Source organism: Scyliorhinus canicula, chromosome 15 (assembly GCF_902713615.1).
Source record: "Scyliorhinus canicula chromosome 15, sScyCan1.1, whole genome shotgun sequence".
Lineage (NCBI taxonomy): Eukaryota > Metazoa > Chordata > Chondrichthyes > Carcharhiniformes > Scyliorhinidae > Scyliorhinus > Scyliorhinus canicula.
The window spans coordinates 21,518,212-21,545,510 of NC_052160.1; the positions used below are offsets into that span (position 1 = coordinate 21,518,212).

General features: G+C 48.6%; 1 protein-coding gene across 3 annotated transcripts in view; it reads left to right on the forward strand.

Annotated features, from left to right (window-relative positions):
• Positions 1 to 27,299, forward strand: part of prkar1b (protein kinase, cAMP-dependent, regulatory, type I, beta) — a 284,119-nt gene that overhangs the window by 96,259 nt on the left and 160,561 nt on the right. For all 3 annotated transcript variants that reach the window (XR_005463401.1, XM_038819659.1, XM_038819660.1), the window contains exons 3-4: positions 5,098 to 5,268; positions 18,627 to 18,718. Coding sequence is in view for 2 of the 3 variants with exons in the window: in XM_038819659.1 (XP_038675587.1) it covers positions 5,098 to 5,268; positions 18,627 to 18,718 (263 nt within the window). In the remaining variant the exon portion in view is untranslated. The remainder of the gene's footprint in view (positions 1 to 5,097; positions 5,269 to 18,626; positions 18,719 to 27,299) is intronic.

Consider the following 27,299-nt stretch of genomic DNA (forward strand, 5'->3'; position numbering starts at 1 on the left):
TTACAATCGACCCCGCAACCCCCAACCCCTAGTTCGAGTCCAGTTTCTCCGTCCGCACGAAGGCCCACGCCTCCTCCGGGGAATCAAAGTAATAATGCCGGTCCAAATAAGTTACCGACAGGCGCGCAGGCTGCAACATTCCAAACTTTATCTTCTTCTTGTAGAGCACCTCTTTCGTCCGATTAAACCCGGACCGCCGCTTAGCCACCTCCGCACTCCAATCCTGGTAGATCCGTACTACCCCATTCTCCCAATTGCTGCTCTTCACCTTCTTGGCCCAGCGCAGCACACACTCCCGATCACTGAACCGGTGGAACCTCAGTAGCACCGCACACGGGGGTTCATTCTCCTTGGGCCTCCTGGCCAGTACCCTGTGGGCTCCCTTCAGCTCCAGGGGCAGATGGAAAAATCCGGCCCCCACTAGCGAGTTCAGCATCGTAGCCACGTAGGTGGTCAGGTCCGACCCCTCCGCAAGGCCCAAGATCCGCAGATTTTTCCGCCTCATGCGGTGATCAAGCTCCTCGAAGCGGTCCTGCCACTTCTTGGGGAGTGCCTCGTGCCCCTCCACCTTACTCACGAGGACCACGGCCTCCTCCTCTCATTCAGTGGCCTGCGTCTGCAACGCCTTGATGGCAGCACCCTGGGTCGTCTGAATCTCCGAGAGCCTTTTGTTCGTTTCCTACAGAGAGCTCAGTACCTCAGCCTTGAAATCTGTAAAACAGCGCAGGAGAGCAGCTTGCTGCTCCTGGGCCCACTGCTTCCACTCCTCTGATGCTCCGCCTGCCGCCATCTTGGATTCCTTCCCCCATTTTGTCTGGGGAGCTGCTGCCGTTTTTTCCCCCTTTCCACTCCGAGTTCGAGTCATGAAATACGGAGAAAGTTGATCAGCACACCTTCTCCCACCGGGAGACGTCGAAAAAATTCCGTTTTAAGTCCGTTTTAAACTGGAGCTCCCAAATGTGCGGCTTCCTACGTTATCGCCGCCACCGTAGGGCCGAGAGATATCTATTTTGATGTCATTTTTTTCCTGCAAAATTCAAAAGGCCCGATTCAGGTCAATAGTGTGAAGTATAAGCTTCTCAGAAAAATTAGTAAAAATGAGTTGCTTTTTAATAAGCTTAAAGAGGTTATGCATATCCACTGCCTTGAAATTAGAGTTAAAAATTGGTTCAATCCCACTTTGAGGGAAGCATGATTGTAACAAATAAAAGATCTTTATTGGAATTGTGGAATTGCAATTAAATAATGTACATGGTTGCAAGGAAATAGAAATCATACTTTTGTGTAGCAAATATGTGTTACTGCCCTGTGAGCATTACTCAATTATTTCAACAAATTGAAAACCATTATGGTTATAGTTTGTTCAGGTAAATGTGTGTGCTGTTCAGTGAATACCTGTTATTGACCTCCATTATTAAAACTGTTAAACAGTGCACATCTGAAGTTACACTTGGATTGCAACTGATATTCGCATTGCTCCAGATAACATGAAGATTTTTAGAAAGCAAATGAGGAATTTTTAATCATTGAGCTCACTGTCACATATTTCTAGTTGGAAAGAATGTGTCATTGTCATAGCAAGTGGATGATGAGATGTATTCTGCAGTGAGCTCTGGGCAAAAATGCCACATGCTTTGTTTGATGATTGTTTGGGGGGAATCATCTAAACATAACAGAACCCCTTTCTCACAACTCCGACAAATATTTCAGCTACGTGTGAGTTAAAAGTGTAGAAAGCAGGCAGTTTTAACCATAAATTCAGGAGTCAATAATAAGGTTTTTTTAAAGATAATTGAATACTGCTGATTTAAAATACGAGCTTTAATGCTGAATCTAGATGGCCTGAATATTAACTAATTGGAAAACCACTCAGTTACAGTTTTTAAAAAATGGATTTTATTACAAACAAGTGTTAAAATCAGTAACATACTCAACAACCTCACAATCCAGTTTGTACAATTTTTACTCCTTTTTACAGCTTACCCCCCCATCCCCCACGATGAACAGTTCCTCAAACATTGTCATGTCCCACCATGTCTTGAAGCCCTCTTCCGACCACCTCAACTCAAATTTGATCTTCTCCAACCGTAGAAATCATGCAGGTCCCCTAACCAGGCTGCCAACTCCAACGGCGTATCCGATCTCCAATTCAGCAAGATCCTTCGCCGGGCAATTAGGGAAGCAAAGGCCACAAATCAGCTCTCTTCCCCTCCATCAGCTCTGGCATTCTCGCTATCCCAAAGATCGCCACCATTAGATCCGCCCTGACCACCCCCCCCCCACAATTTTGGACAACCATTTCCTAGTACCCCTCCAGCTTCTCACAGCCCCAGAACATGTGCGCATGTTTCGCCGGCCCTCGTCTGCACTTCCTGCACTCATCGGCCACCCCTTGAAAGAACCCTCTCATCCTAGCCTGAATCATTTGCATCCTGTGCATTACCTTCAACTGAATCATGCTTATCTGCGCATAATAGGAGGTTGAATTCACCCTATGCACTGCCTCACACTACAGACCCCAGACATAATAATAAATATTATCTATTTAATAATAAAAATCTTTATTGTCACAAGTAGGCTTACATTAACGCTGCAATGAAGTTACCGTGAAAAGCCCCTAGTCGCCATACTCTGGCGCCTGTTCGGGTACACGGAGTGAGAATTCAGAATTACTTAACAGCATGTCTTTCGGGATTTGTGGGAGGAAACCGGAGCACCCAGAGGAAACCCACGCAGACACGGGGAGAACGTGCAGACTCCGCACAGTGACCCAAGCTGGGAATCAAACCTGGGACCCTGGTGCTGTGAAGCAACAGTGCTAACCACTGCGCTACCATGCCGCCGATTCACCACCCTTGTCCCACTAGCACTTGATCCTCACCACTTGCTCACCTCCCCTGCTCCCCCATATATATATATATATCCCCAAACCTACCCTTTCCCGACTCGTCTGGGAGCAGCAATTCGTCCAATAGGGTATACCCCGGCAACCTGGGAAACTACCTTCAATCCTTGTGAAGCCCTGCACCTCCATATACCTAAATTCACTCCCCCTCGGCAACCCAAACCTCTTCTGCAACTCATCCAATCCCACAAACTACCCTTCCTGATACAAGTCCCTCACCCTCTCCAGGCCTACCCCACTCCACTTCCCATCCATCTACCCCGGCTTAAACTTATGGTTCACCTACAAGACTGCTCCCCCATCCTAGGCTTCCCCCCCCCCCCCCAATAACATTGCCTCACCTACGCCCTCCGCCACCCCGCCCCTACCAAGAACCATTGCCCCACCTTCTCCACGTTCGCTGCCCAATAATAGTGTAACAGGTTCGGGACCCATTACCCTCTGCACCTTCCCGGTCCACACAAACTCCGGGATCACTGATGGAACCATCAATTCACCAGACACGTGCTTTCCGATATGAACAGTGGTTTTAATCTACTTACTACAGAGCCAGCCTGTTACCCGTTGTTGAACTCTCGGTGAACTGCACGCTGACTCCGGACAAGGGTATTTATACAGCAGCACAAGGGGGAGGAGTCGTGGGCGGAGCCAAGGGTGGAGTCCTGTACAAACTCCTGAGCATTCCCAGAGCTACTCCCCCTAGTGGTCGGATAACGCTACTGCGCTTACAAAGATACAGTGTGAATTACCAAGTTACATTCACCACAATCACCTTCACCAATTTTGAAAAGAAGGCCTTCGGGAGAAAGATCGGGAGGGTCTGAAAAACAGACAGGAACTTTGGCAGCACGTTCAGTTTCACAACCTTCACCCTCCCTGCCAGTGTCAGGTGTAGTGTGTCCTATCTCTTAAACTCCCCCCATATACCTCCATCAACATTGTCGAATTCCACTTGTGCATTGTAGCCCATTCCCTCGTCACCTGGATCCCCAAGTATCTGAACTTAACCTAGCTACTTAAATGGCAACATCCCCAAATTGGCCCCAGCCCCCACCGCATTCACCCAAAACTCCTAGATCTTCTCGACGTTCAACTTATACCCAGAGAAGGCCCCAAACCTCTCCAATGTTCCCATGATCCTACCCATACTCTCCAGCGGGTCCGACACAAACAACAGCAGATTGTCAATGTACAATGACATCCGGTGCTCCCTGCTGCCCCTCACAATCCCCACTCACTCCCCTGACCCCATAAGGGCCATCGCCATGGGCTCAGTTGCTAGGATGAACAACAATGGCGACAGCAGAGAGCCCTGTCTCATACCTCGGTGCAGCCCAAAACTCCATGAACTCGTTCCATTCGTAACTACACATGCCACCGGAGCTACGTATAACATGCACACCCACGCCACAAACTTCGGGCCAAACCCAAACCTACCCAAGATCTCAAATAAATACCTCCATTTCACCCAATCGAACCTTTGGTCTCTGATGTGGCTCAGTTGTTGCACTTTTGCCTGTGAGTTGGAAGTTTGTGGTTTCAAGACCCATTCCAGAGACTTGATCTAATCTAAGATGGACACAGCTGTAGTGCTTAGGGAATGCAGCACTGCTATCAGGGGGTTATCCTTTGGATGAGGCATTAAACTCTGGTCCAGTCTACCCATGGTACTATTCGGAGTTGAGTAGGGTAGCTAGCCAAATGTCCTGACCAGCAATAATTGCTTGGCCAACACCTTGTTGCAGCTTACTGTATGAAAAGTGGCTGCTGACTTGTCGACTGTAAATCAGTGACTACAGTTCAATTGGTACTGACAGTAATTGGTTGCTAAGTACTTTGGGATGGACTGAGATTGGGAAAGGTACTGTATAAAGCAAGTCTTTCTTTTCGTTATTTCTAATACATCTGTTTGAACATTGTGCAGTTTTTTACTCCACACTATAGGAAGGATGTTGAGGCGGTATTGAGGGTATAGTGCAAATTCTTTATGATGTGATATTTTATTATTTAGTATTAAACAGTCATCTAAATTTCTACTTTGGAATCACAAATGCCTTAATAAAATATTTTACAAAAAAAAATTATACTTTGGGAACGTGAGAAACTTCATACTAACACTATTTTTAATATAGTTAGGTAAAATACATGTTCTTCCACATATATGTAAACACCCTTTTCTTGTCTAATTATAGGAAGAATGTAAACAAATCTTGGCTCGCCAGAAGTCCAATTCTCAGTCAGACTCTCATGATGATGAGATATCACCACCACCTCCAAATCCAGTTGTAAAAGCCAGGCACAGAAGAGGTGGTGTGAGTGCTGAAGTATACACTGAAGAAGATGCAGTATCTTATGTTCGAAAGGTATGGCATCAGTTTGCATTTTCAATGGAAGCATAAATTGTTGAAATGTTATTAGTTTGATCTGGATCTAAGCTTTTGGAAAATATTTTACTATTTTGGCACAATTCTTCAAATTTCTACCTAGAAACCCACAAAAGAGCAAGAAAAAATGTATCTTCTGTTTAAATGCCGTGATCACAGTTCTCTAAAAGCATATTTGAGTTAACCCTTCTGAAAGGATTCAGAGTTTATGTCGAGTTGTTGCTCTGTGTCGAATAAATAGTAACATGGCATTTTATTTCGTAGACAATTAAGTGGACATAAAATAGTTCACTTTACTTGATTACCCCACCAGGCATTGATTGCTAAGAAATTTGAAGTCCAAACCTTCTATTCTCTCATAAATAGATGAACATCTATGGGAATCTTGCTGAAAATATGAGCAGCGTGTGAAAATAATGTTTAAAATACCCATTGTCATGTAATTATAGAGTACAAGTTTATGTCTGGAATTATCCACGCACCAAACTCCTAGGGCACAATTCTCCAGAAAGATTTCTACGTGTGGTAGAAAGCGGGAACTGCCGCGAGTTGTCCGGTGCTCCGCCCAGCAACGCAATACAACACTAATTGGTCCACTTAATGAGGCCTCATGGGCTTCACGTGCAAATGAAGGCTTGCCAGCCGATTTTGCCAGGACCGCACTCGCTAACAAGGTCGAGCAACACTTGCACTTGCACAGCCAGTCCCACTCAGCTCGCAGTCGTGACACCAAGACGAGCGGCCCCAAGGTTTGGAGACAAGGACCTGGGAAGGCTCCTAGATTCAGTCGAGGCTAGAAAGGATGTGCTGTTCCCCCGGGGCTCCTGGAGGGTGAGTCACAGGGCAGCCAGAACCACCAAGGGTGAAATGGCAGCGACTGTCCGCTTGGGAAGTGTGACCAGGAGAACCGAAACCCAGTGCTGCAATGAGGTCAACGACCTACCGGCCGCATGCGTGAGTTTACACCCCTCACCCCCATGTGACCCGCCCCCCCAATCCTCACTCCCCCACCCATCTGGAACTGCATGTGCAGCTATCGACGCGCTCTGCGCCACAATGGCTGGGAGAGGACCTGACTGGTGGAGAGGTGCCGGACATATGAATCCTCACAACCTTTTGAGGAAAGGGGCCTGGAGGTGACTGGAGTGGCCAAGGATAGAGTGGTCACCAATGCGGAGGTCGCCGCACGCCGCAGAGTTGAGTATACACCGGGCGTCACCCAGGGGACCAGTCAAACGTGAGTTGTTGATGCCATGTACACTGACCCATTTCTCCACTGACCACATGTTAATTCTCCCGCAGGTCTTCCAATCGACTGTGGCCCCCTCCCCTGCCTCCCATGAGACCACCTCAGAGGAGAGCTCTTGAGGATGCCACAACCGATGACTCACAACTATCATCCCCACCATCCACCAGCGCAGGGACACACACCACTAATTGGTGCAACGTTCGTGGTCAGGCTTTTCGGTTACATTCTGGTGAGCACCACACAGTCTCTGATGCACATGAGGTGGAGTCAGTAACGCCCAGGCGAGACAGCAGTCGGAGAACTGCCGGATCCCAGGACCCAGCTGGGACCCAGCCAGATGCTGAGCCTATGGACCAGGCTACCCCGAAGCTGATGCAGAGGTTTTTGAGCGACCGGGATATTCAGAGGGAGATGTCAGTGATACTCCAGCAGGTCCATAACTATTGGAGGAGTCCAAGAGGCTATGGGCGCAGGAGATATTGCTGGCAATGCGTGGCAACGAGGCAACATTGCTAGGGTGGCGACCACAGTGGAGAGCCTGGTGCACAACGTCAGGTTAGTGGAGGTGTCCAAGGCGTGGCTCAGTTGGTGACGGCCATGGCTGAGGGCCTCAGCAGAATGTCCAACTCACTGGGGGACATGACCAGTACTAGGCTGACCTTGATTTTTTTTAAATTTAGAGTACCCAATTTAATTCTGTTTTTTTTCCAATTAAGGGACAATTTAGCGTGGCCAATCCACCTATCCTGCATATCTTTGGGTTGTGGGGGTGAGACCCATGCAGACACGGGAAGAATGTGTAAACTCCACATCGACAGTGACCCGGGGCCGGGAACGAACCTGGGTCCTCAGTGCCATGAGGTGGCAGTGTTAACCACTGAGCCTCCGTACCGCCCTTTAGGCTGACCTTGATGAGGCTGCAAGACATGTCGCAGTCTCAGATGGATATGGCCGAGGTGCTGCGGAGCTTGTCCCAGTTATAGGTGGGCATTGCTGAGGCACTACAGAGCATGACCCAGTCACTGGGAAGCATCACTGAGGGTGTCAAAACTATGGTGCAGACATTGGTGAGCCGCTAGAGCTGGCAGAGCCAGATGACGCAGGGGCAGCTAAGGCTCTAACCAGCTGCTCCTCCGTCCCCAGGTGAACGCCAGGCCCTATAGGAAGCGACCAGATGGAGGGGGTGCTGGGTGCCAACCCGTACCATCCCATGGAGTGGGATGGTGGCCACGAGCTCCCCCGAGTTCCACTCTTCTGATGATGCCGTGTCTTGCAGTCAGCACATGGGTCAGGATGGCATGGCTATGCATGTGTGGTGGGCCCTCTGGCCCCAGAGGACACCCGCCGGGGCATTGAAGGCCATGGGATGTGGTAAGCAGCTGGTTGCCCCCACCTCTGGTGTGCATTCTGGGGGGACACCTGGATGCAGCGGTAGAGAAAGGAAGGCAAAGCATGTCGAGGATCACCTGAGAGAGGGCGGAGGAGCTGGGAGGATATTCGAAACGGGCTGTGGAGTGAGGCCCTCCGAAGGATAAATTCAACTTCCTCTTGTGCAAAAATTAGCCTAATTCAAAGTGGTGCGCAGAGCGCACATGACAGTATCACCAATGAATCGTTTTTTTCTGGAGGTGGAGGATAAGTATGGGCGCTGTTCAAGAGGGCCAGCAAACCATATTCACATGTTCTGGTCTTGCCTGAAGTTGGTGGAGCTTTAGGAGGCTTTTTTGGGGGTTATGGCAGATATATTAGGAGTGAAGGTGGCCCAGAGCCCATGGGTTGTGATATTTGGGGTGTCGGAGGATCCGGAAGTGCAGGTGTGGCGAGAGGCTGACCTGTTGGCCTTTGCCTCCCTGATAGTCCGGAGGCGGATCTTGTTAGGATGATAGGCTGCAGATCTGCCCAAAGTGGCAGTGTGAGTGAGTGACTTGGGAGGAATTCTTACATTTAAAAAAGATAACATTTGGCATTAGAAGGTCAGAGGAGGGGTTCTTCTCACAGTGGAGCTTGTTCATCACCACCTTTAATGAATGATAGATGTCATTGGGCAGAAGAGGCTATTGATGGTGGTGGGAGTGTTTTGTTAGGGGTTATCTTTGTTTTATATTATAAGCATAAAGTGGGGCATGCAGGGTGTTCAAGGGAATGGAGGGATTTTTGTATCATGGAAAGTGTATAAAGGTGAAAGTTTCCTGTGTTTTGTATATAAATTGAAAATGCCTTGAGAAGGGAATTTAAAAAAACAAAAATTAACTTTGGGTGGCGGCCATGCGATAACTGGCCGTGTAATTGGTGGCTCCCGCGCGGGGAAACTTTTACCTGCCTGATGCGACCATCAATTCACTCGGAGATTCGAGTCGAAGTAAAACAGTGGTTTTAATCAGCTTACAACTTTGCCTGCCTGCGACCGGTACATTACTGAAGGCGGTCCCGCAGGTCTGCTGCTCTTATACTTCCTGAAAGGGGCGGAGCCATGAGCGGAGCCCAGACATGCTCCACATCTCCCCCTGTGGGTGAAGCCACACAGTGGCCCATAGATGGAGCCCACAGGGTTAATAGCATGGTATAATGCAACACAGTATACTGGTGAATTAATAGTACTTATACATTCACCACACTGCCCATAAATCCCGGTCGGACGTTTGAATGCGGTCCCGAGGTCCTTGCCGAAGGTGTTGGCAATTTTTTTGCTCAGGGCGTGGAAGGCTCAGGATGCTTTGCTCCAAAAAAATGGAGGGGTATGTTGCCGACCTTGAGGACAGGCTGGCCTCGGTGGAAGCAGAGTTTTCCTTGATGTCTGAGAACTTCAATAATGTATAAAGTAGGGCTTGCAAGGTGTTCAAGGGAATGGAGGTGTTTTTGTATTATGGTAACTGTGTAAGTGTGATAAGGGGGACGAGTTAGAGAATTGAGAGCTTCGGCAAAACATCCAAATAGTTGGTCTGCTGGAGGGGTTGGAGGGCTCACAACTTGGAGTACGTCGCACACATGCTGCAGAATCTGGTATGTGAGAGTTTTCAGCCATCCCCCTCCCCCGAGATTGTACGTGCACACAGAGCGCTTTGAAGAAAGCCAAAAGCGGGTGAGCAACCAAGGGCGATGGTGGTGCGACTGTGTGGTGGTATGATTTGCATAGCTGTCTGCCATTGGTGCAGAACACCGGCTTACCATTGGCCCTGGTCGGTCATGTGCCTCTCGACCGATTGGTTGAGACCAGTCATGTGACGGCTCTCCGATTGGTCGAGAGGCTGAGTTAACCACGCCTCCAGATCGAGGTATAAATAGCCAGAATGCCCGGCGGTCGTCCATTTACTGTAGTCGACTGCAGGGCTAACTTCTAGCTTTTTAAAGCCTAACTTTTGTACAGCAACTCGTCTCGCGTTCGATTGATGGTTCATCAATTTAATAAGCTAGAATTTTGAAGATGGAGCTCCGGATCAAGCCCGAATGCCTCCGCATCAGCCCGCAAACTCAGAACGCTTCAGAAATCTTTCAACATTGGCTGGCATGTCTCGAAGGATACCTGGCGTCTGCAAACAGCCCCCCACCATGGCACAGAAGCTTCATATCCTCCACTCCAGCGTGGGCACGGCAGCCTACGCGATGATCAGGGAAGAAAAAGATTACGATGCGGCCATGCTTAAGCTGAATGGACAGTTTCTTAAACCAGTCAACAGAGTATTCGCCCGACATCTGCTGGCCACCAGACAACAGCTCCCTGGTGAGTCATTAGACCAATTTTACCAGGCCCTCGCTGTCCTGGGGAGGAATTGCTCCTGCCTCCAAGTTTCAGCCACGGAGCACATGGAACTTCTGATCAGAGATGCTTACGTGGCTGGGATGCAGTCAGCCGCTATCCGCCAGCGGATGCTGGAGAAAGACGACCTCAGCTTAACTGAGGCACGGACTCTCTCCACCTCCCTGGAGGTCGCCGATTTAAACGCCCGCGCCTATGTCCCCAGCCGCGCTGCACCACCCTGGGCCTCCTGGCACGCTTCCCCACCGCCATCCGCCGCTCCCGACCTCCCTCAGGCCTGCGCCGCGGGATGCCCCGACAAGTCCACGGGGCCCCGCTGCTATTTCTGTGGGTTCGCGAAACACCCTCGCCCGCGCTGCCCAGCCCGCTCCGCCCTCTATAAGAGCTGCGGGAAGAAGGGCCACTTCTCCTCCGTCTGCCAGGCCAAATCGGTCGCTGCTGTACCGTGCAGCGACCGGGGATCCCCCCTCCGGGCCCTTCCTGGCTCCTCCAGTACGCCGCGCCGATCTCTCCCCCCGCCCCCGGGCTCCTGCGCCCGGCCTGCGCGCCTCCCCCTCTCCTCCGGGCCCTTCCGGGCCCCCCCAGCGCACCGCGCAACTCTCTCCTCGCCGCCCCCGGGCCCCTGCGCCTGGCCTGTGCGCCTCTCTGCCCCCGCTCTCAGCCACTCTGGTCGGCCCGCCGGCACCACTAACTCCGCCCCCCTAAACCACGAGGGCCCTGCGGGTGCCGCCATCTTGGGATCCCGACTCCACATGCAGATCCTGGGCACCACCTTCCGGGACTGGCACGCAAGGTTCTGCCAGCTACTACTCGGGCGACGACGACTGCGACGATGGTTCTTCTCCACGGCTCGCGGCCATTCAACTCGACCAGTCACGACCACGCACGCTTGCCAAAACAACAACGCTGATCCACCTCAACGGCCACGAGACGGGCTGCCTGCTGGACTCCGGGAACACGGAAAGCTTCGTTCACCCTGCAACGGTAAGACGCTGCGCGCTCCCTGTCCATCCTGTAAAACACAAAATCGGGTTAGCCTCAGGTTCGCACTCCGTCCGCATCATCGGCTGCTGCATCGCGGACCTCGCGGTCCAAGGGAAGGTTTTTAAAAATTACAAACTCCTTGTCCTCCCTGACCTTTGCGCACCGGCACTCCTAGGACTGGACTTCCAGTGTAACCTGCAGAGCTTGACCTTCCAAATGCGGCGGCCCTATACCCCCCCTCACTGTCTGCAGCCTCGCGTCCCTCAAAGTGGACCCCCCCTCCTTGTTTGCTAATCTCACCCCCGATTGCAAACCCGTCGCGACACGGAGCAGACGGTACAGCACCCAGGACCGGTCCTTCATCAGGTCTGAGGTCCAGAGGTTGCTGAAGGAAGGGGTCATCGAGGGCACAACAGTCCCTGGCGAGCCCAAGTGCTGGTGGTCCGGACTGGGGAGAAAAACCGGATGGTCATCGACTATAGCCAGACCATCAACCGGTTTACGCAACTGGACGCGTATCTTCTCCTCCGTATTTCCGCCATGGTAAACGATATCGCGAAATACAAAGTCTTCTCCACGGTGGACCTTAAGTCCGCTTACCACCAGCTCCCCCTCCGCGCGAGTGACCGCAAATACACTGGGTTTGAGGCAGATGGGCGCTTCTACCACTTCCTTAGGGTTCCATTTGGTGTCACAAATGGGGTCTCGGTCTTCCAACGAGAGATGGACCGAATGTTCGACAAGTACGGATTACGGGCTACCTTCCAGTATCTTGATAATGTCACCATCTGCGGCCACGATCAGCAGGACCATGACGCCAACCTCCAGAAATTCCTCCAAACCGCAAAACTCCTTAACCTCACATACAATAGGGATAAGTGCGTGTTTAGCAGCGACCGTCTAGCCATCCTCGGCTACGTAGTGCGTAAAGGAGTGATAGGCCCCGACCCCGAACGCATGCGCCCCCCGATGGAACTCCCTCTCCCCAATACCCTCAAATCCCTCAAACGCTGCCTGGGTTTCTTTGCTTACTACGCCCAATGGGTTCCCAATTACGCTGACAAGGCCCGTCCCCTCATTCAAACCACGACCTTCCCGCCGTCGACAGAGGCCTGCCAGGCCTTTAGCCGCATCAAAGCGGATATCGCAAAGGCCACGATGCGCGCCATCGACGAGTCCCTCCCCTTCCAGGTCGAGAGCGACTCATCAGAAGTAGCTCTGGCGGCCACCCTGAACCAAGCGGGCAGACCCGTGGCCTTCTTCTCCAGAACCCTCCAGGCTTCCGAACTCCGCCACCCCTCTGTGGAAAAGGAAGCCCAGGCCATAGTCGAAGCTGTGCGACATTGGAGGCACTATTTGGCCGGCAGGACGTTTACCCTCCTCACAGACCAACGGTCAGTAGCCTTCATGTTTGATAATGCACAAAGGGGCAAGATTAAGAATGACAAGATCTTACGGTGGCGGATCGAGTTGTCCACGTACAACTATGAGATCTTGTATCGTCCTGGGAAGCTCAATGAGCCTCCTGATGCCCTGTCCCGCGGTACCTGCGCCAGCACGCAGATAGACCACCTCCGCTCCCTCCACGCGGACCTCTGCCATCCAGGGGTGACCCGTCTCTACCATTTCATTAAGGCCCGCAACCTGCCTTTCTCCATCGCGGAAGTCAGGACAGTAACCCGTGACTGCCACATCTGCGCAGAGTGCAAGCCGCATGTCTACCGCCCCGAGCGCGCACATCTGATCAAAGCATCCCGCCCCTTTGAATGTCTCAGCATTGACTTCAAGGGGCCCCTTCCCTCTAACAACCGCAACATTTACTTCCTGGCGGTAATCGACGAATACTCCCGCTTCCCCTTCGCCATTCCCTGCCCCGACATGACCACATCGACCGTCATTAAGGCCCTCCTCTCCACCTTCTCCCTGTTCGGCTACCCCGCGTACATACATAGCGATCGGGGGTCCTTATTTATGAGCGACGAGCTGCGTCAATTCCTGCTCAACAGGGGCATTGCCTCTAGCAGGACGACCAGCTATAACCCTCGGGGTAACGGGCAGGTCGAGCGGGAAAATGGTACCATCTGAAAGACCATACTACTGGCCCTCCGGTCCAGAGATCTCCCTATTTCCCGATGGCAAGAGGTTATCCCCGATGCCCTACATTCTATCCGCTCACTCCTCTGTACCGCAACAAATCAGACACCTCATGAACGTCGTCTTGTTTTTCCCAGGAAGTCGTCCTCCGGATCCCCTCTCCCGACGTGGCTGGCCGCCCCCGGACCCATCTTGCTCCGGATGCATGTGCGGGTGCACAAGTCCGACCTGTTGGTGGAACAAGTCCAGTTACTCCACGCTAACCCGCAGTATGCGTATGAGGAGTACCCCGACGGTCGGCAGGACACGGGCTCCCTCCGGGACCTGGCACCCGCCGCCGTGCGGCCTTCCCCCCCCCCCCCCCCCCCCCCCCCCCCCCCCCCCCCCCTTCACCACAGACCCCCCTCCTGTTTTTTTTCCCCCAGCGCCCCACCCTGGCCACCCCTTCCCCATCCACGGCGTCTCCACCGCCAGCTCGGGTGACGGAGACTGTTCAAGGACCATCGCTCCCGGACTCCAGGACGTCAGCGGAACCACCACCATCGGCTGAACCGACGTCACCTACTCCACTGCGGCGGTCTGCCAGAACGTCACAGGCCACGAAAAGACTGATCGAATCGATTTAATTTACAACAACTCCATGGACCTTGTTGGGACATTTTGTACTATTGTTAATTGTCTGGGCCAGTGGGAAGCCAAAAAATAAATAAAATATAAGAAAATGTTTTTTTCTCCCTTCTCTGGCTGCTACTCATACCACCAGTACCGGCCCGTTTGTGTATCACCTTTTGAAACAGGAGTACTTTTTGGGCACCCCGGAGGTTGCGGGCAAGTTTCTTCGGAACCAGGGGATTGGGAATCTAAATACGTTAAAATGTTGTTCTGTGCTGTTGAGGATGTTGCTGTTAGTTAGATTGCTATGCATTCTTGTATCTTTGCTATGTTCTTCTCTCCTCCTCTCTGTTTTTCGTTTTAATGAGGTGGGTTTGATGTTCGGGACTGGAGAGATGTGATGGATAGGGGTTATTTATTTATTTGAGGTTATTTTATTATCGGGTTTGGGTGATATGGCAGGTTCAGGGAAGTCACAGGCCTTGTCTGGGGCCCACCATACTGGTATGAGAACCAATGGAAGGGATGTGGGGTACAAGGCTCAGGTGGAATTATGGCTGATTATCAAGGGGGGGAGGGGGTTAGGTACCCCCTTACTCGATTGGTAACTTGGAATGTCCGGGACCTGAATGGACCTGTTAAAAGGTTGCGCATACTTGCTCACCTGAAGAATCTGAGGGCGGACTTGAAGTTTCTCCAGGAGACTAATTTAAAGGTGGCGGATCAGATAATACTGGGAAGGGGGTGGGTTGGTCAGGTTTACAACTCAGGACTGATATGAAGACGAGAGGGGTGTCTGTGTTAATACGTAAGAGGGTGTCTTTTTCTTTTTTTTAAATATCTTTATTAGGGTATTTGCAAATTTTTCTAATAACAATAACAATGACATAGACATGGTATAATAAACATTTCCACCCCCATCCCAATCTTCACACACCCCAACCATAAAACAACAATCCAGCCCCCCCCCCCCCCCCCCCCCCCCTTTGGAATACTCCATCTGCTGACATTTTAATTTTCCCCGAGAAAGTCGACGAACGGCTGCCATCTCCGGGTGAACCCAACCATTGACCCTCTTAAGGCAAACTATTTTCTCGAGACTGAGAAACCCAGCCATGTCACTAACCCAGGTCTCCAGACCCTGGGGCTTCGAGTCCCTCCACATTAACAAGATCCATCTCTGGGCGAATACATTTTTGAGTCCTTCTGTCAGGGACTATACCAATCGGAACCGCTGCCAGGGGATGAACTGAGACCAAGATTCTTGGATGGGTTGTAGTCTTCAAGGGTGGGTCAGGCAAGGGTGCAGGTGTTTGGGGCCCCAGTAGGTCTGCGGGAGGTGTTGGGATGTGTGAGTTTGATGCAGTCAGGGAAGGCCTAGAGTCTGGATGGATTCATTTTGGCACGTTGCTGGGTCTGTTAATGGTACGGATGTACAATGAAGTGCTGGAGAGGGGTGTGCCCGCCCTCCCACATTATCAGAAGCTTCCATTTACCTCATCCAAAAAAAGGACAAAGACCCTGAGCAATGCAGATCTTGGGCGGGATTCTCCGACCCCCACCGGGTCGGAGAATCGCTGGGGGGCGGTGTGAATCACGCCCCGCTGCCCCGACGCCGGCTGCCGAATTCTCCGGCGCTGGGGTTTTGGCGGGGGCGGGAGCGGTGCCATTCGGCGGCCGCTGGCAACGCGCCCCCCCCCCCCCCCCCCCCCCGGGCGATTCTGCGCCCCGCGACGGTCTAAGCGGCCGCTCGTTTTTGGCCGGTCCCACCGCCGTAAATCAAACCAGGTCCGTACCGACGGGACCTGGCTCTGCGGGCGGCCTGCGGAGTCCTCAGGGGGGAGGGGGGTTGCGGGGGGAGGGGGAGCGGGGGTGCGGGGTTCCCCACAGTGGCCTGGCCCGCGATGGGGGCCCACCGATCCATGGGCGGGCTTGTGCCGTGGGGGCACTCTTCCCCTCTGCGCCGGCTGCTGTCAACCTCCGCCATGGCCGGCGCGGAGAAGAAACTCCCTGCGCGTGAATGGAGTCATGGATGTTTCGTCTGAAGTGGTGGGAATGGTGGTCATGCCTTCTCCATGGGTGGCTATTTTTGGAGTGTCTGAGGATCCAGTGTTTTGGTGGACTGAGAGGTCGATGTTGTGGCTTTCGCCTCCCTGTTACCCTGAAAGAGAATTTTGCTACACTGGCCGTCCTCAAATCCATCAAGTATCGGGTTATAAGTGCAGGACCTTGCTGAGTTTCTTCATTTGGAGAGAATTAAGTTCGCCATGAGAGGTATGGATGAGGGGTTCTTTGTGAGCTGCAAGCTGTTCATTGACTTTTTCAAGAAGTATTAGAATATCGGGGTGGGTAGTAGGGGAGGGTGATGGGGCACAGTAACTACTGGTTGTTAGGGGGAAGGGAGCGTACTTTATTTTGTTTTTAAAATTTCTTTGGGGGGTGTGGCTGATGTTTTTGCATATATTGGGCGGTGGGTTCCTACTGTTATATTGCTATAGTGTTATATTCATTGTTAATATGTTATGGAGTAGTCGATATTGCTTTGTGTTATTGACTGTTCCTATTATTGTATTTTTTGTATTTTCTGCATATACCTTCAATAAATTATCTTTTTAAAAAAAGAACGAAAAATTGCAGATGTGATCCTTTGTGTGCCTAACCTTTTTTTTAACCAGGCTGCTACTTCAACCGTTTAATGTTCTCTTATGTAAGCAACTTGCCAATGTATTAGATTATGGGTGGAATTCTCCCATATCCCAGCTGGCCAGCTCAGTGGGAGGGGGGAATTGGCCAAAAATCGGTTTTACGCCAGTGTGATTTTCCTGCGGGATCTTCAACTGATGCCCGTCATGGCGGATCAGGAAACCCCCTGAGGCCGGAGTGAGACTGATTTGCTTTCCACTAATGGGATGCAGATGAAGGCCCGACCACCCATGCCCAATTCTCTATAGTGCCAGCAGGAAAACATACCAGTGCAAAACGCATCTGGAACATGGCGTGCATAGAATTTACAGTGCAGAAGGAGGCCAGTCGGCTCATCGAGTCTGCACCGATCCTTGGAAAGAGCACCCGACTTAAGCCCACACCTCCACCCTATTCCAGTAATCCAGTAACCCCACCCAACATTTTTGCAAAACTAAGGGCAATTTATGATGGCCAATCCACCTAACCTGCACATCTTTGGACTGTGGTAGGAAACCGGAGCACCCGGAGGAAACCTACACAGACACGGGGAGAACATGCAGACTCTGCACAGACAGTGACCCAGCCGGGAATCAAACCTGGGACCCTGGAGCTGTGAAGCAACAGTGCTAATCAGTGTGCTACCCTGCTGTGCAAATGTTGGGACTCATCAAAACAGTCCTGGGGCTGACAACGAATGAACGGACATCGCGCGACAATCACCAGGCAGGAATGTTCCCTTCCAGTCGGGGAACACTTCAGTAGTCAAGGGCATTCAGCCTCTGATCTCCGGGTAAGCGTTATCCAAAGCGGCCTTCAGGACGCGCGACAATGCAGAATCGCCGCGTAGAAACTTATAGCCAAGTTCCGCACACATGGGTATGGCCTCAACCGGGACCTGGGATTCATGTCGCATTACATTCATCCCCCACCATCTGGCCTGGGCTTGCGAAATCCAACCAACTGTCCTGGCTTGAGACAATTCACATCTCTTTAACGTGGGGTTACCCCTATTTCTGGATCTGTAAAGATTCAAATACCTGCAAATGCTCGCATTCTAAGCATTGTCTGGCATCTTTGAATTTGTCTATATATATATGTTTCTGGAACATACCTCTTCATTCACCTGAGGAAGGGGCAGTGCTCCGAAAGCTAGTGTTTGAAACAAACATGTTTGACTTTAACCTGGTGTTGCAAGACTTCTTACTGTGCTCACCCCAGTCCAACGCTGGCATCTCCACATCATTTCTTCAGTAGTGCAAGGGTGATGTTGGGCAACTTTTCAATATGGCACCTGGATAGGATGGCGGACTACACAATGAGGCCTGCACCACCCCAGAATATGGTGAAAACACCGGGTTTCAAAATTAATGAAGTTGGGGCCAGAAGATTTGGTGTGAGTTTCTGACTATTTTTGCAGCAGGAAACACTTCATGTGCCCACCTCTGCTACAGGTCTTACTACCTAGATGGGAGAATTCCAATCTATCTGTTGATAAACATAGTGGGTGAGATCTATTGGCTGTTTCACCCAAAAGGCAGCGTGGTGCGGCCAGTAGATGCCACGAGATCTCTCTTCTGGGATCTACTCGGCTCGTCACGCCTCGCGAGATCTAAAGCAATCTCGTGAGACATCGCATTGCGGGATCACTTTCTGGCACATCTAAATATTAGAGTGAGACAGCTTGTTTCACTCTAATATGCGTTCCCAAGATCTAACCAAGGTGTGGGATCTAACTCAGTCACCTTGGAGACCTCGGGCGAAAGCATGGTGTTTCTTGGTGCTCTAAGCTGGCTGATTGCGCTATGGGTCTCTGTTCTCATTTGGATAGCTCGCCCCCACTATTTCTGAAAATCTTAATATGCCTTGATAACTTGCATGTCAATTAGTGGTATGTTGCATTACCAACTAGAGGCTGATAAAATCCTGCAGTAGGCTTCATTGTCCTCTACTGCTTCATAGGTTATACCAAAGGACTACAAGACGATGACTGCACTGGCAAAAGCTATTTCTAAGAATGTTCTTTTTGCTCATCTTGATGATAATGAACGAAGGTAGGAATAATTCTGGAAGATATGCAAGCAATGTTTATTTAAGTTAACAGTTTTTATTTGTTTCTTGTGGTTTTTATTGCTTTTCACTCTTTCCTCTCATCTTGTCCATCTTAAAAACATAGGATACAATATTAATGTTTATGTGCCCTTTTAGGTTTAGCTATTAATTGGGGCCAGGTCGAATAAAGGCTAATTAGCAGCATTTATTGTATTTTATCCTTCGCTGTGTTTATACAGCACAGTATATTCCCTTGTTACATGCTTTTCTTATTACTGAAAGGAGTGATTCCCAACTACCTATATTGTCATCAAACACATTTCTTTTGGTTAAATGTTTAAGCTAACTAAATATGACCTTGACATAGAAAACTGTGATTACAGTATGAAAACCATCATAATTATATCAACAAGATTACAAAATTGTTTGCACGTGTTTTCTTTTCCCCTTAGTAAAATTTTTTTAAATCAACTTTTTTGCCTAAAAGTTTGTTCAGATTATATTGTACCAGTAAAAAAGGGCTTTTTGTGATGCCCAAAATGTACTGTGCACTGTTGACATACAGTCGGTAGAAATGGTAGTCAAGTCATAGTTGGAATTCTGGCTGTATTGCAGAATTTCCAATAATACCTTGTCGTATTAACTTTCCAGTAGTTATTATCGTGACCACCAAATGTCATTAGCATTTATATGACATTTAAATAACATAAAAACCTTTTTTCAAATTTTTAAATCCAGACACATTTTTTGGAAGAATATCTTTGATGTCGGACGGAGCCTGTGACTAATTTGTGTGCATGCATAATCTGTCACTGCTCGGTTTATGTCATCAAAATCACTTTATATCGTTTGAAATTACTTTATATAAATTTTTACAATATATGTGTTCTGTCCCTCAGTTTAAAAAAAAATCATGTGTTTCGTCAAGACCACAAATGGGTTTTTCTGGAATGGGGTTTTCTTGGTTGAAAAGTGGGCACCTTAGATCCTCTCTTTTGAAAATGAATGAAAATCGCTTATTGTCACAAGTAGACTTCAATGAAGTTACTGTGAAAAGCCCCTAGTCGCCACATTCCGGCGCCTGTTCGAGGAGGCTGTTACGGGAATCGAACCGTGCTGCTGGCCTGCTTTCAAAGCCAGCGAGTTAGCCCAGTGTGCTAAACAGTGGTGCCAACTGATGCTGAAATTCTTTGCCTGTTTATAAAACACCATTCACTGGGACTGAATGTGGAGATGGTTGCTATTAGACCATATGCCTGAAAACAGAATTTATGCACTGGATTTGATGGGGCATCTTTACACAAAGGAAGGCAATTTGATGTAATTTTATCTCTACAGAATTAATTTTGCATATTCCTGGAAGAATTATTACATTTCTACCTCCAATTTTCAATCTTAGTTTGCTAGCCCTTCATTGCTTAAGCAAATATCAAAATTCAAGGAAGGCTACAAATCAATGTACAATTAAATACATTAATAGGGTGGGAATAGAGGGATATGGACCCCGGAACTGCAAAAGATTTTAGTTTAGCCGGGCGGCATGGTCGGCACAGGCTTGGAGGGCCTGTTCCTATGCTGTACTTTTCTTTGTTCTTTGAGCTGGAGAAAGGATTGTTGCCAGATATTAAGAACTGGAGATTTGAGGAGCTGTACTCACCGTTGCAACTCTTTTGAGGTTAGTTGAAGTGCTTCTTGCCTTGCACTGTATACAGGTCCTGAGCAGTGATGGTCCTGTGCTAACAATCTCAATTATAATGATACCTGCACACTGAGGGTTAAAATATGAGGCCAGATTGCATAAGCCAAAGGAGTATTCTCTGGAATGTAGGGAGATTCAGGGGTTATCTTATTGAAGTTTTAAAGACATTAAGGAAAATAGATAGGGTACATAGAGAAAAAAATATCTCTCCTGGTTGGGACTCTGGGACTAGGTGGCATCATCTAAAAATTAGAGCCAAGCCTTTCGGGAGAGAAATTTGGAAAACTATGTACAAGGGCTGGTTGAATTTTAGAACCTCTTCCACAAATGTCAATTGATGTTTGGCCAGTTGTTAATTTTAACATTGAGATTGACAGATTTTTGTTAACCTAAGGTATAAAGGAATATCGGGACAAAGGTTAGCGAGATATGTTGCAGATCAGCCATTGAATAGTGAAACGGACTCAAGAAGCTTAATGCCTACTCCCTTTCCTACATTTTTGTGGCCTAAGTTTAACAACTTCTTTTTCAGGGTCTCAGTGGTACTGGCTGGGAAGAAAACTTCCCTCCTCACCCTGATATACCCTGATATCTTTTACCATGATTTCCATCGAAGCCTAAAATAATCTGGTTAACATCCTTGCAACTCAGAAGGTACTGCAACTATAAAAGGGTCACTACTGCTTTGAATAGCTCTCTGGATGATTTATTGGTAGTTGTGCTCAGTGTGTGGGCTGATTTCCCAGCAGGTCAGCTAATCAGGTGGGAAATCTGACTGTAAGATCATAATGAGGTACAGGAGTTAAAATATTCTGGGCCTGTTGTTAGCTATTTTTAAAAATTCTTTCACAGGATGCTGGCTTGCATTTACTTTTTTATTTTATTTATTTTGAAAATAAATTTAGAGTAACCAATAATTTTTTCCAAATTAAGAGGCAATTTAGCATGGCCAATCCACCTACCCTGCACGTCTTTATGGGTTGTGGGGGTGAGACCCTCGCAGACACTTGGAAAATGTGCAAAATCCACACGGACAGTGACCCGGGGCCAGGATCGAACCTGGGTCCTCAGCGCCATGAGACAGGAGTGCCACCGTGCTGCCCGCTGGCTTGCATTTATTGCCTCTCCTTTTAATTAGCCTTGATAAAGGGGTGATGATCTTTTGCCTTGAACTGCTGCAGCCCATGCAATGTTAGGAAGGTGGTTCATGGGTTTTCACCGAGCAACAGTGAAGGAATGGCAATATGATTCCAAGTCAAGATGGTGTGTGGCTTGGAGGGTTTAGTAGGGAAGGAGGAGTCTGGAAAGGCGAGTCGGCTGGGGTGGGGGAGGGGAATGGGGGGGGGGGGGGGGGGGGGTGGTGAGAACTACTGGCGACCGATCCCTGGCCAAGACTTTGCTGGAGGCTTGGGTGTCTCCGAGCCGGAGTCCACCACCTCTCTCATCTTGTTGTCGGATCCCCCAGGGGATGACACTCCCAGACGCTGTGTGTTGGGGCAGTGTAGCTGGAAGACAGTTCCTCTGGTAGGGCTTGGACTAACCCTATCCCCCTTCTCCTGAGGTGGTTAAGGTGCCTCTGCACCATTCGTTCTCGCCTCTTCAACAGATGCGAAACTGGCCTGGTCTGCTGTAGAACCGTACCTGGAATCCATCTGGCATCATCCCTGAAGTTCTGGACGTACACTGCATCCCTAGTTTGAAACCCCTGGTCCACGACCGCCTGCCTTGGCTTCGCCTCTGCAGGTTATGTCATACCTATGTTGGGGAGTTTGAGGCTGAGGCGAGTCCTGAGCCTCCCACCCATCAACAGTACCACCGGCACTATACCGGTTGCGACATGTGGCGTGGTCCGAAAACTAAACAAAATTCTTGCTAGTCGCGTCTCCACAGACCTCGTTGTCTGTTTCTTCATCCCTCTCTTGCAGGTCTGCACCGCTTGCTCGGCCAACCAGTTTGAGGAAGGGTTGATACGAGGTCGTGCAATGAGCTGCACCCCATTTGTCTTCATAAACCGCTCACTCATCACTGGTGAAGGGGCGCCATTGTCTGACCAGTACCTCTGGAATACCATTTGTGCTGAAGAAGAGCCGTAGCTTCTCAATCATAGCCTTCAACATGGTGGACGACATCCGATGGACTTCCAGCCACTTGAAAAGGGGCATCTGCCATGAGTAAAATCATTTCCCATTGGAAAGGTCTGGCAAATCTGTAGACGCACCCAAGGCTAGCCTGGCCATTCCCATGGGTGCAGCAGCGTGGCTGGCAGGAGCTTCTGCTGTTCTTGGCATGTGGGGCATTGTTGGACCAGTTGCTCGATAGTGGCATCCAGGCCTAGCTACCACACATAGCTGTGGGCCAACATTTCCATTTTTGACACCCTTGGATGTCTTGTGTAGATCCTGAAAGATGGCGTCTGTGCCCTGGCGTGGATCTACAATGTGAGCCCATCATAGAAGGATGCTGAACTCCGCCATTTTGGCTTCACAGGCCCGTAGTTTTTGGGCAGCTTCCTTTGGTGACCCCTGTGTAACACAATGTGGCTTACTTTTGCCAATACGGAGTCTTTTTGTGTCCAGTCACTTATCTGGACGGCAGTGACTGGCAGGGTGTCCATAAGGTTAAAGTGTCACAGAATCACTACTGTGCAGAAGGAGGCCATTCAGCCCATAGAGTCTGCACCGACCCTCTGAAAGAGCACACGACCCAGGGTCAGGCCCACACCCTATCCCCTTAACCCAGTAATCCCACCTAACCTAACCTTTTGGACACTTAAGGGGCAATTGATCATGGCCAATTCTTTGGACTGTGGGAGGAAACTGGAGCCCCCGGAGGAAACCCATGCAGACAAGGGGACAAAGTGCAAACTCCACACATACAGTCACCCAAGGCCAGAATTAAACTCGGGTCCCTGGAGCTGTGAGGGAGCAGTGCTGAAGTGTCGAAGGACTTCATCGGCTGTCATAGGGAAGGGGTGCATGTCGCCAGTGGGAGCCTGGGTGATGCTTGAAGGTGTATTCGCACACTGCTAGCAGCAGGGCCCATTGCTGAATACAGGGCGACGCTATTGGCGAGATCGCCTTGTCCTCTTTAAAAACACTTAGCAATGGCTTGTGGTCCACCACAATGGAGAATCGACACCCATACACACACTGATGAAATGTCTTCCCTGCGAATACGACAGCCAGCCCTCCTTTTTATATCTGGGCATAATTGCGCTCCTCAGTGGCCAAAGTCCTTGATGCGAACACTATCGGCCTTTCTCTTCCGTCAGCCATGCGGTGTGACCATACAGCTCCCATTCCGTAGGACGAGGCGTCGCACGTCACCAAAAGAAGCTTGGAGGGGTCATAATGTGTCAATAACCCGAACGATGTTAGCTTCTGCTTCACCCTGAGCAAAGCTTCCCTCTGATGTGCTCTCCACGCCCATTCTTGGTGCTACTTCAGCAATGCATGCAGTGGGGCGAGGGTGGTTGTTAGGCCAGGAATAAATTTCACATTGTAGTTGTTATGGGCCAGGGTTTAGAGAACCCCAAAGTGTATCATGGAGTTCACCTGACCCACAACTTTTAATAGATTGTGGTATGGGGCGCACACGGCCCACTTTACAGGTGTGGTGCAGCAAAAATGGAAAAGTACTTTTTTTAAAAGCAAAACAATGTTTATTCTATGAACTCAAGTTAACCTTTTTAAAACATACAGTGAACATCTTAGCAACCATTAATTCAAATGCAACCCCCAAAGAATACAGCATTAAGTAATCCTTTCAGCTTTCCTTTTAACACCCGTACGCCTTAAAAACATAACCTTTATCAGAAGCGCATCAGGTTAAAGTCACTACTGAAAACATTTATAATTCTGAATTCACCAAATGATCAATAGATAGTCTTTTGATGGCAGAGAGAACAGCAGTACACCTGGTTGCTCTGGCTTCAGCTCCACCACTGAAAACAAAACTAAAATACACCCTGCAGCCTGTTCAAAAATAAAAGTAAAAAGCTGACAGACAGCCCAGCCCCACCCACACTCTGACATCACTGCAGTAGTAAACACCCATTTCTTATAGGTACACTCACTACAGATATTTATATACACACCCATTTATAAACACCCATTTTTTAAAGGTACTCTCACATGACAAATGTGAGGTTATCCAATGGAATACAATGTTGACAAATGTGAGGTTATCCATTTTGGTAGGAATAACAGCAAACGGGATTATTATTTAAACGATAAAATATTAAAGCATGCCGCTGTTCAGAGAGACTTGGGTGTGCTAGTGCATGAGTCACAGAAGGTTGGTTTACAAGTGCAACAGGTGATTAAGAAGGCAAATGGAATTTTGTCCTTCATTGCTAGAGGGATGGAGTTTAAGACTAGGGAGGTTATGTTGCAATTGTATAAGGTGTTAGTGCGGCCACACCTGGAGTATTGTGTTCAGTTTTGGTCTCCTTACTTGAGAAAGGACGTACTGGCACTGGAGGGTGTGCAGAGGAGATTCACTAGGTTAATCCCAGAGCTGAAGGGGTTGGATTATGAGGAGAGGTTGAGTAGACTGGGACTGTACTCGTTGGAATTTAGAAGGATGAGGGGGGATCTTATAGAAACATTTAAAATTATGAAGGGAATAGATAGGATAGATGCGGGCAGGTTGTTTCCACTGGCGGGTGAAAGCAGAACTAGGGGACATAGCCTCAAAATAAGGGGAAGTAGATTTAGGACTGAGTTTAGGAGGAACTTCTTCACCCAAAGGGTTGTGAATCTATGGAATTCCTTGCCCAGTGAAGCAGTTGAGGCTCCTTCATTACATGTTTTTAAGGTAAAGATAGATAGTTTTTTGAAGAATAAAGGGATTAAGGGTTATGGTGTTCGGGCCGGAAAGTGGAGCTGAGTCCACAAAAGATCAGCCATGATCTAATTGAATGGCGGAGCAGGCTCGAGGGGCCAGATGGCCAACTCCTGCTCCTAGTTCTTATGTTCTTATGACACCTCCCCCTAAGAACAAAAAATAAACCATCAACTTCAAGATTTCATTTTTCACCATCCTTTGAGAAACGTACATAGTAAATATACTTTTTTGTTTCAAAAAACAACACGCAAATAGATATAATAATACAGTAATTTTAAAAAAAATTCTTCCTCCAACTGGAATCCTTCTAAATTGACAGTCTTTTTGAACAAGAAGGCCCTTGCACGATCCGTCCATTTCTCTACACTTCGGCATTTCTCTTTAAAGTCAGATACTTTCGTTCAATCTGATCACAGAGTCCCTTGTAATTCTCCAACACAGGAGCATTAGTTATCACAGCTTTGAGGCAGTCAAATGCCTGTTGAAAGTCTGCTGTCCACTAAAATTTTCGACATTTCTTCAGCAAGTCCATCAGTGGAACAATCACGCTACAAAACATTTGCACAAATATTCAATCAAATCCACTCATGCCAACAAATCACATTATTTCCCTTCGTCTTGAGGGTATCGGAAACTCCTCAATAACTGTTGGGTTCACATCCCGTGTGACCATTCGACCCTGTCCGATTATATGGCCAAGGAAAGTGACTTGGCCTTTTCCAAATTCACTTTTGGCTAGGTTTACCACCAAACCTGCCTCCTGAAGTCAATTGAATAACTCCATCAGATGTTTTAAATGTTCTTTGTATGTCTAGCTGAAAATTACCAGATCGTCGATGTATACCACACAATTGGGTAATCCTGAAACTACTTTGTTAGTCAACCGTTGAAATGTGGCTGGGGCGTTTTTCATGCCAAATGGCATAACTTTGCATTGGTATATACCATCTGGAGTCACAAAACCTGAAATCTCCTTCGCCCTTTCGGACAAAGGTACTGCCAGTAACCTTTAAGTAAATTCAGCTTGGAAATAAAAGCAGATTGTCCCACTTTCTCAATGCAATCCTCCAAACGTGAAATAGGGTAAGAATCCGTTCTTGTAACTGCATTAACCTTTCTATAGTTCACACACAACCGTTGAGTACAGTCTGGTTTAGATACCATCACTGTGGGTGAGCTCCATTGGCTGCAGCCCACTTCAATTATGCCATTTTTAAGCATACTCTCAATCCCTTTGTTAACCTGTGCCAATTTTAAAGGGTTAAGTCTATATGGATGCTGTTTGATCGGAAAAGCCTTTCCCACATCCAGATCATGTATAGCCATTTTAGTGCTTCCCAATTTATCTCCACAAACTTGCCCATGTGATATCATAACTCTTTCAGGTCAGTCCGTTTTTCCTCTGGAAGGTAACCCAACAATTTATTCCAATTTTTAAGAACATCGTCGTTTTCCAATTTAATTTGAGGTATGTCAAATTCACAGTCATCTGGATTTGGTTTGTCACTTTGAGTTAGAATCATTAAAACCTCCTCCTTTTTCTCTCCTTCCCTTTCAAAGTACCTTTTAAGCATATTCACATTACACACTCGGTGAGTCTTCCTTCTATCTGGTGTTTTTACCACATAATTCGCCTCATTTAATTTCCTTTCAATCTGATAAGGTCCACAAAACCTAGCTTTTAAAGGTTCACTTACCACTGGGAACAACACTAAAACTTTATCTCCGCTGGCAAAACTATGAACTTTGGATTTCTTGTCCGCTACCCGTTTCATCGCATTTTGTGCAACTTTTAAATGTTGTCCAGCCAATTCACCTGCTCTATTTAATCGTAAACCAATAATGTAATTTACGATTTCGCACTCACCAATTTTTCCTTAATCAATTTAAGTGGTCCTCTTAACTCATGACTAAAAATTAGTTCAAAAGTACTGAATTTGGTTGATTCATTAGGTGCATCCCTACTTGCAAACAGTATGAATGGAATTACTTTATCCCAATCCTCTGGATAATCTTGACAGTAAGCCCTCAACATT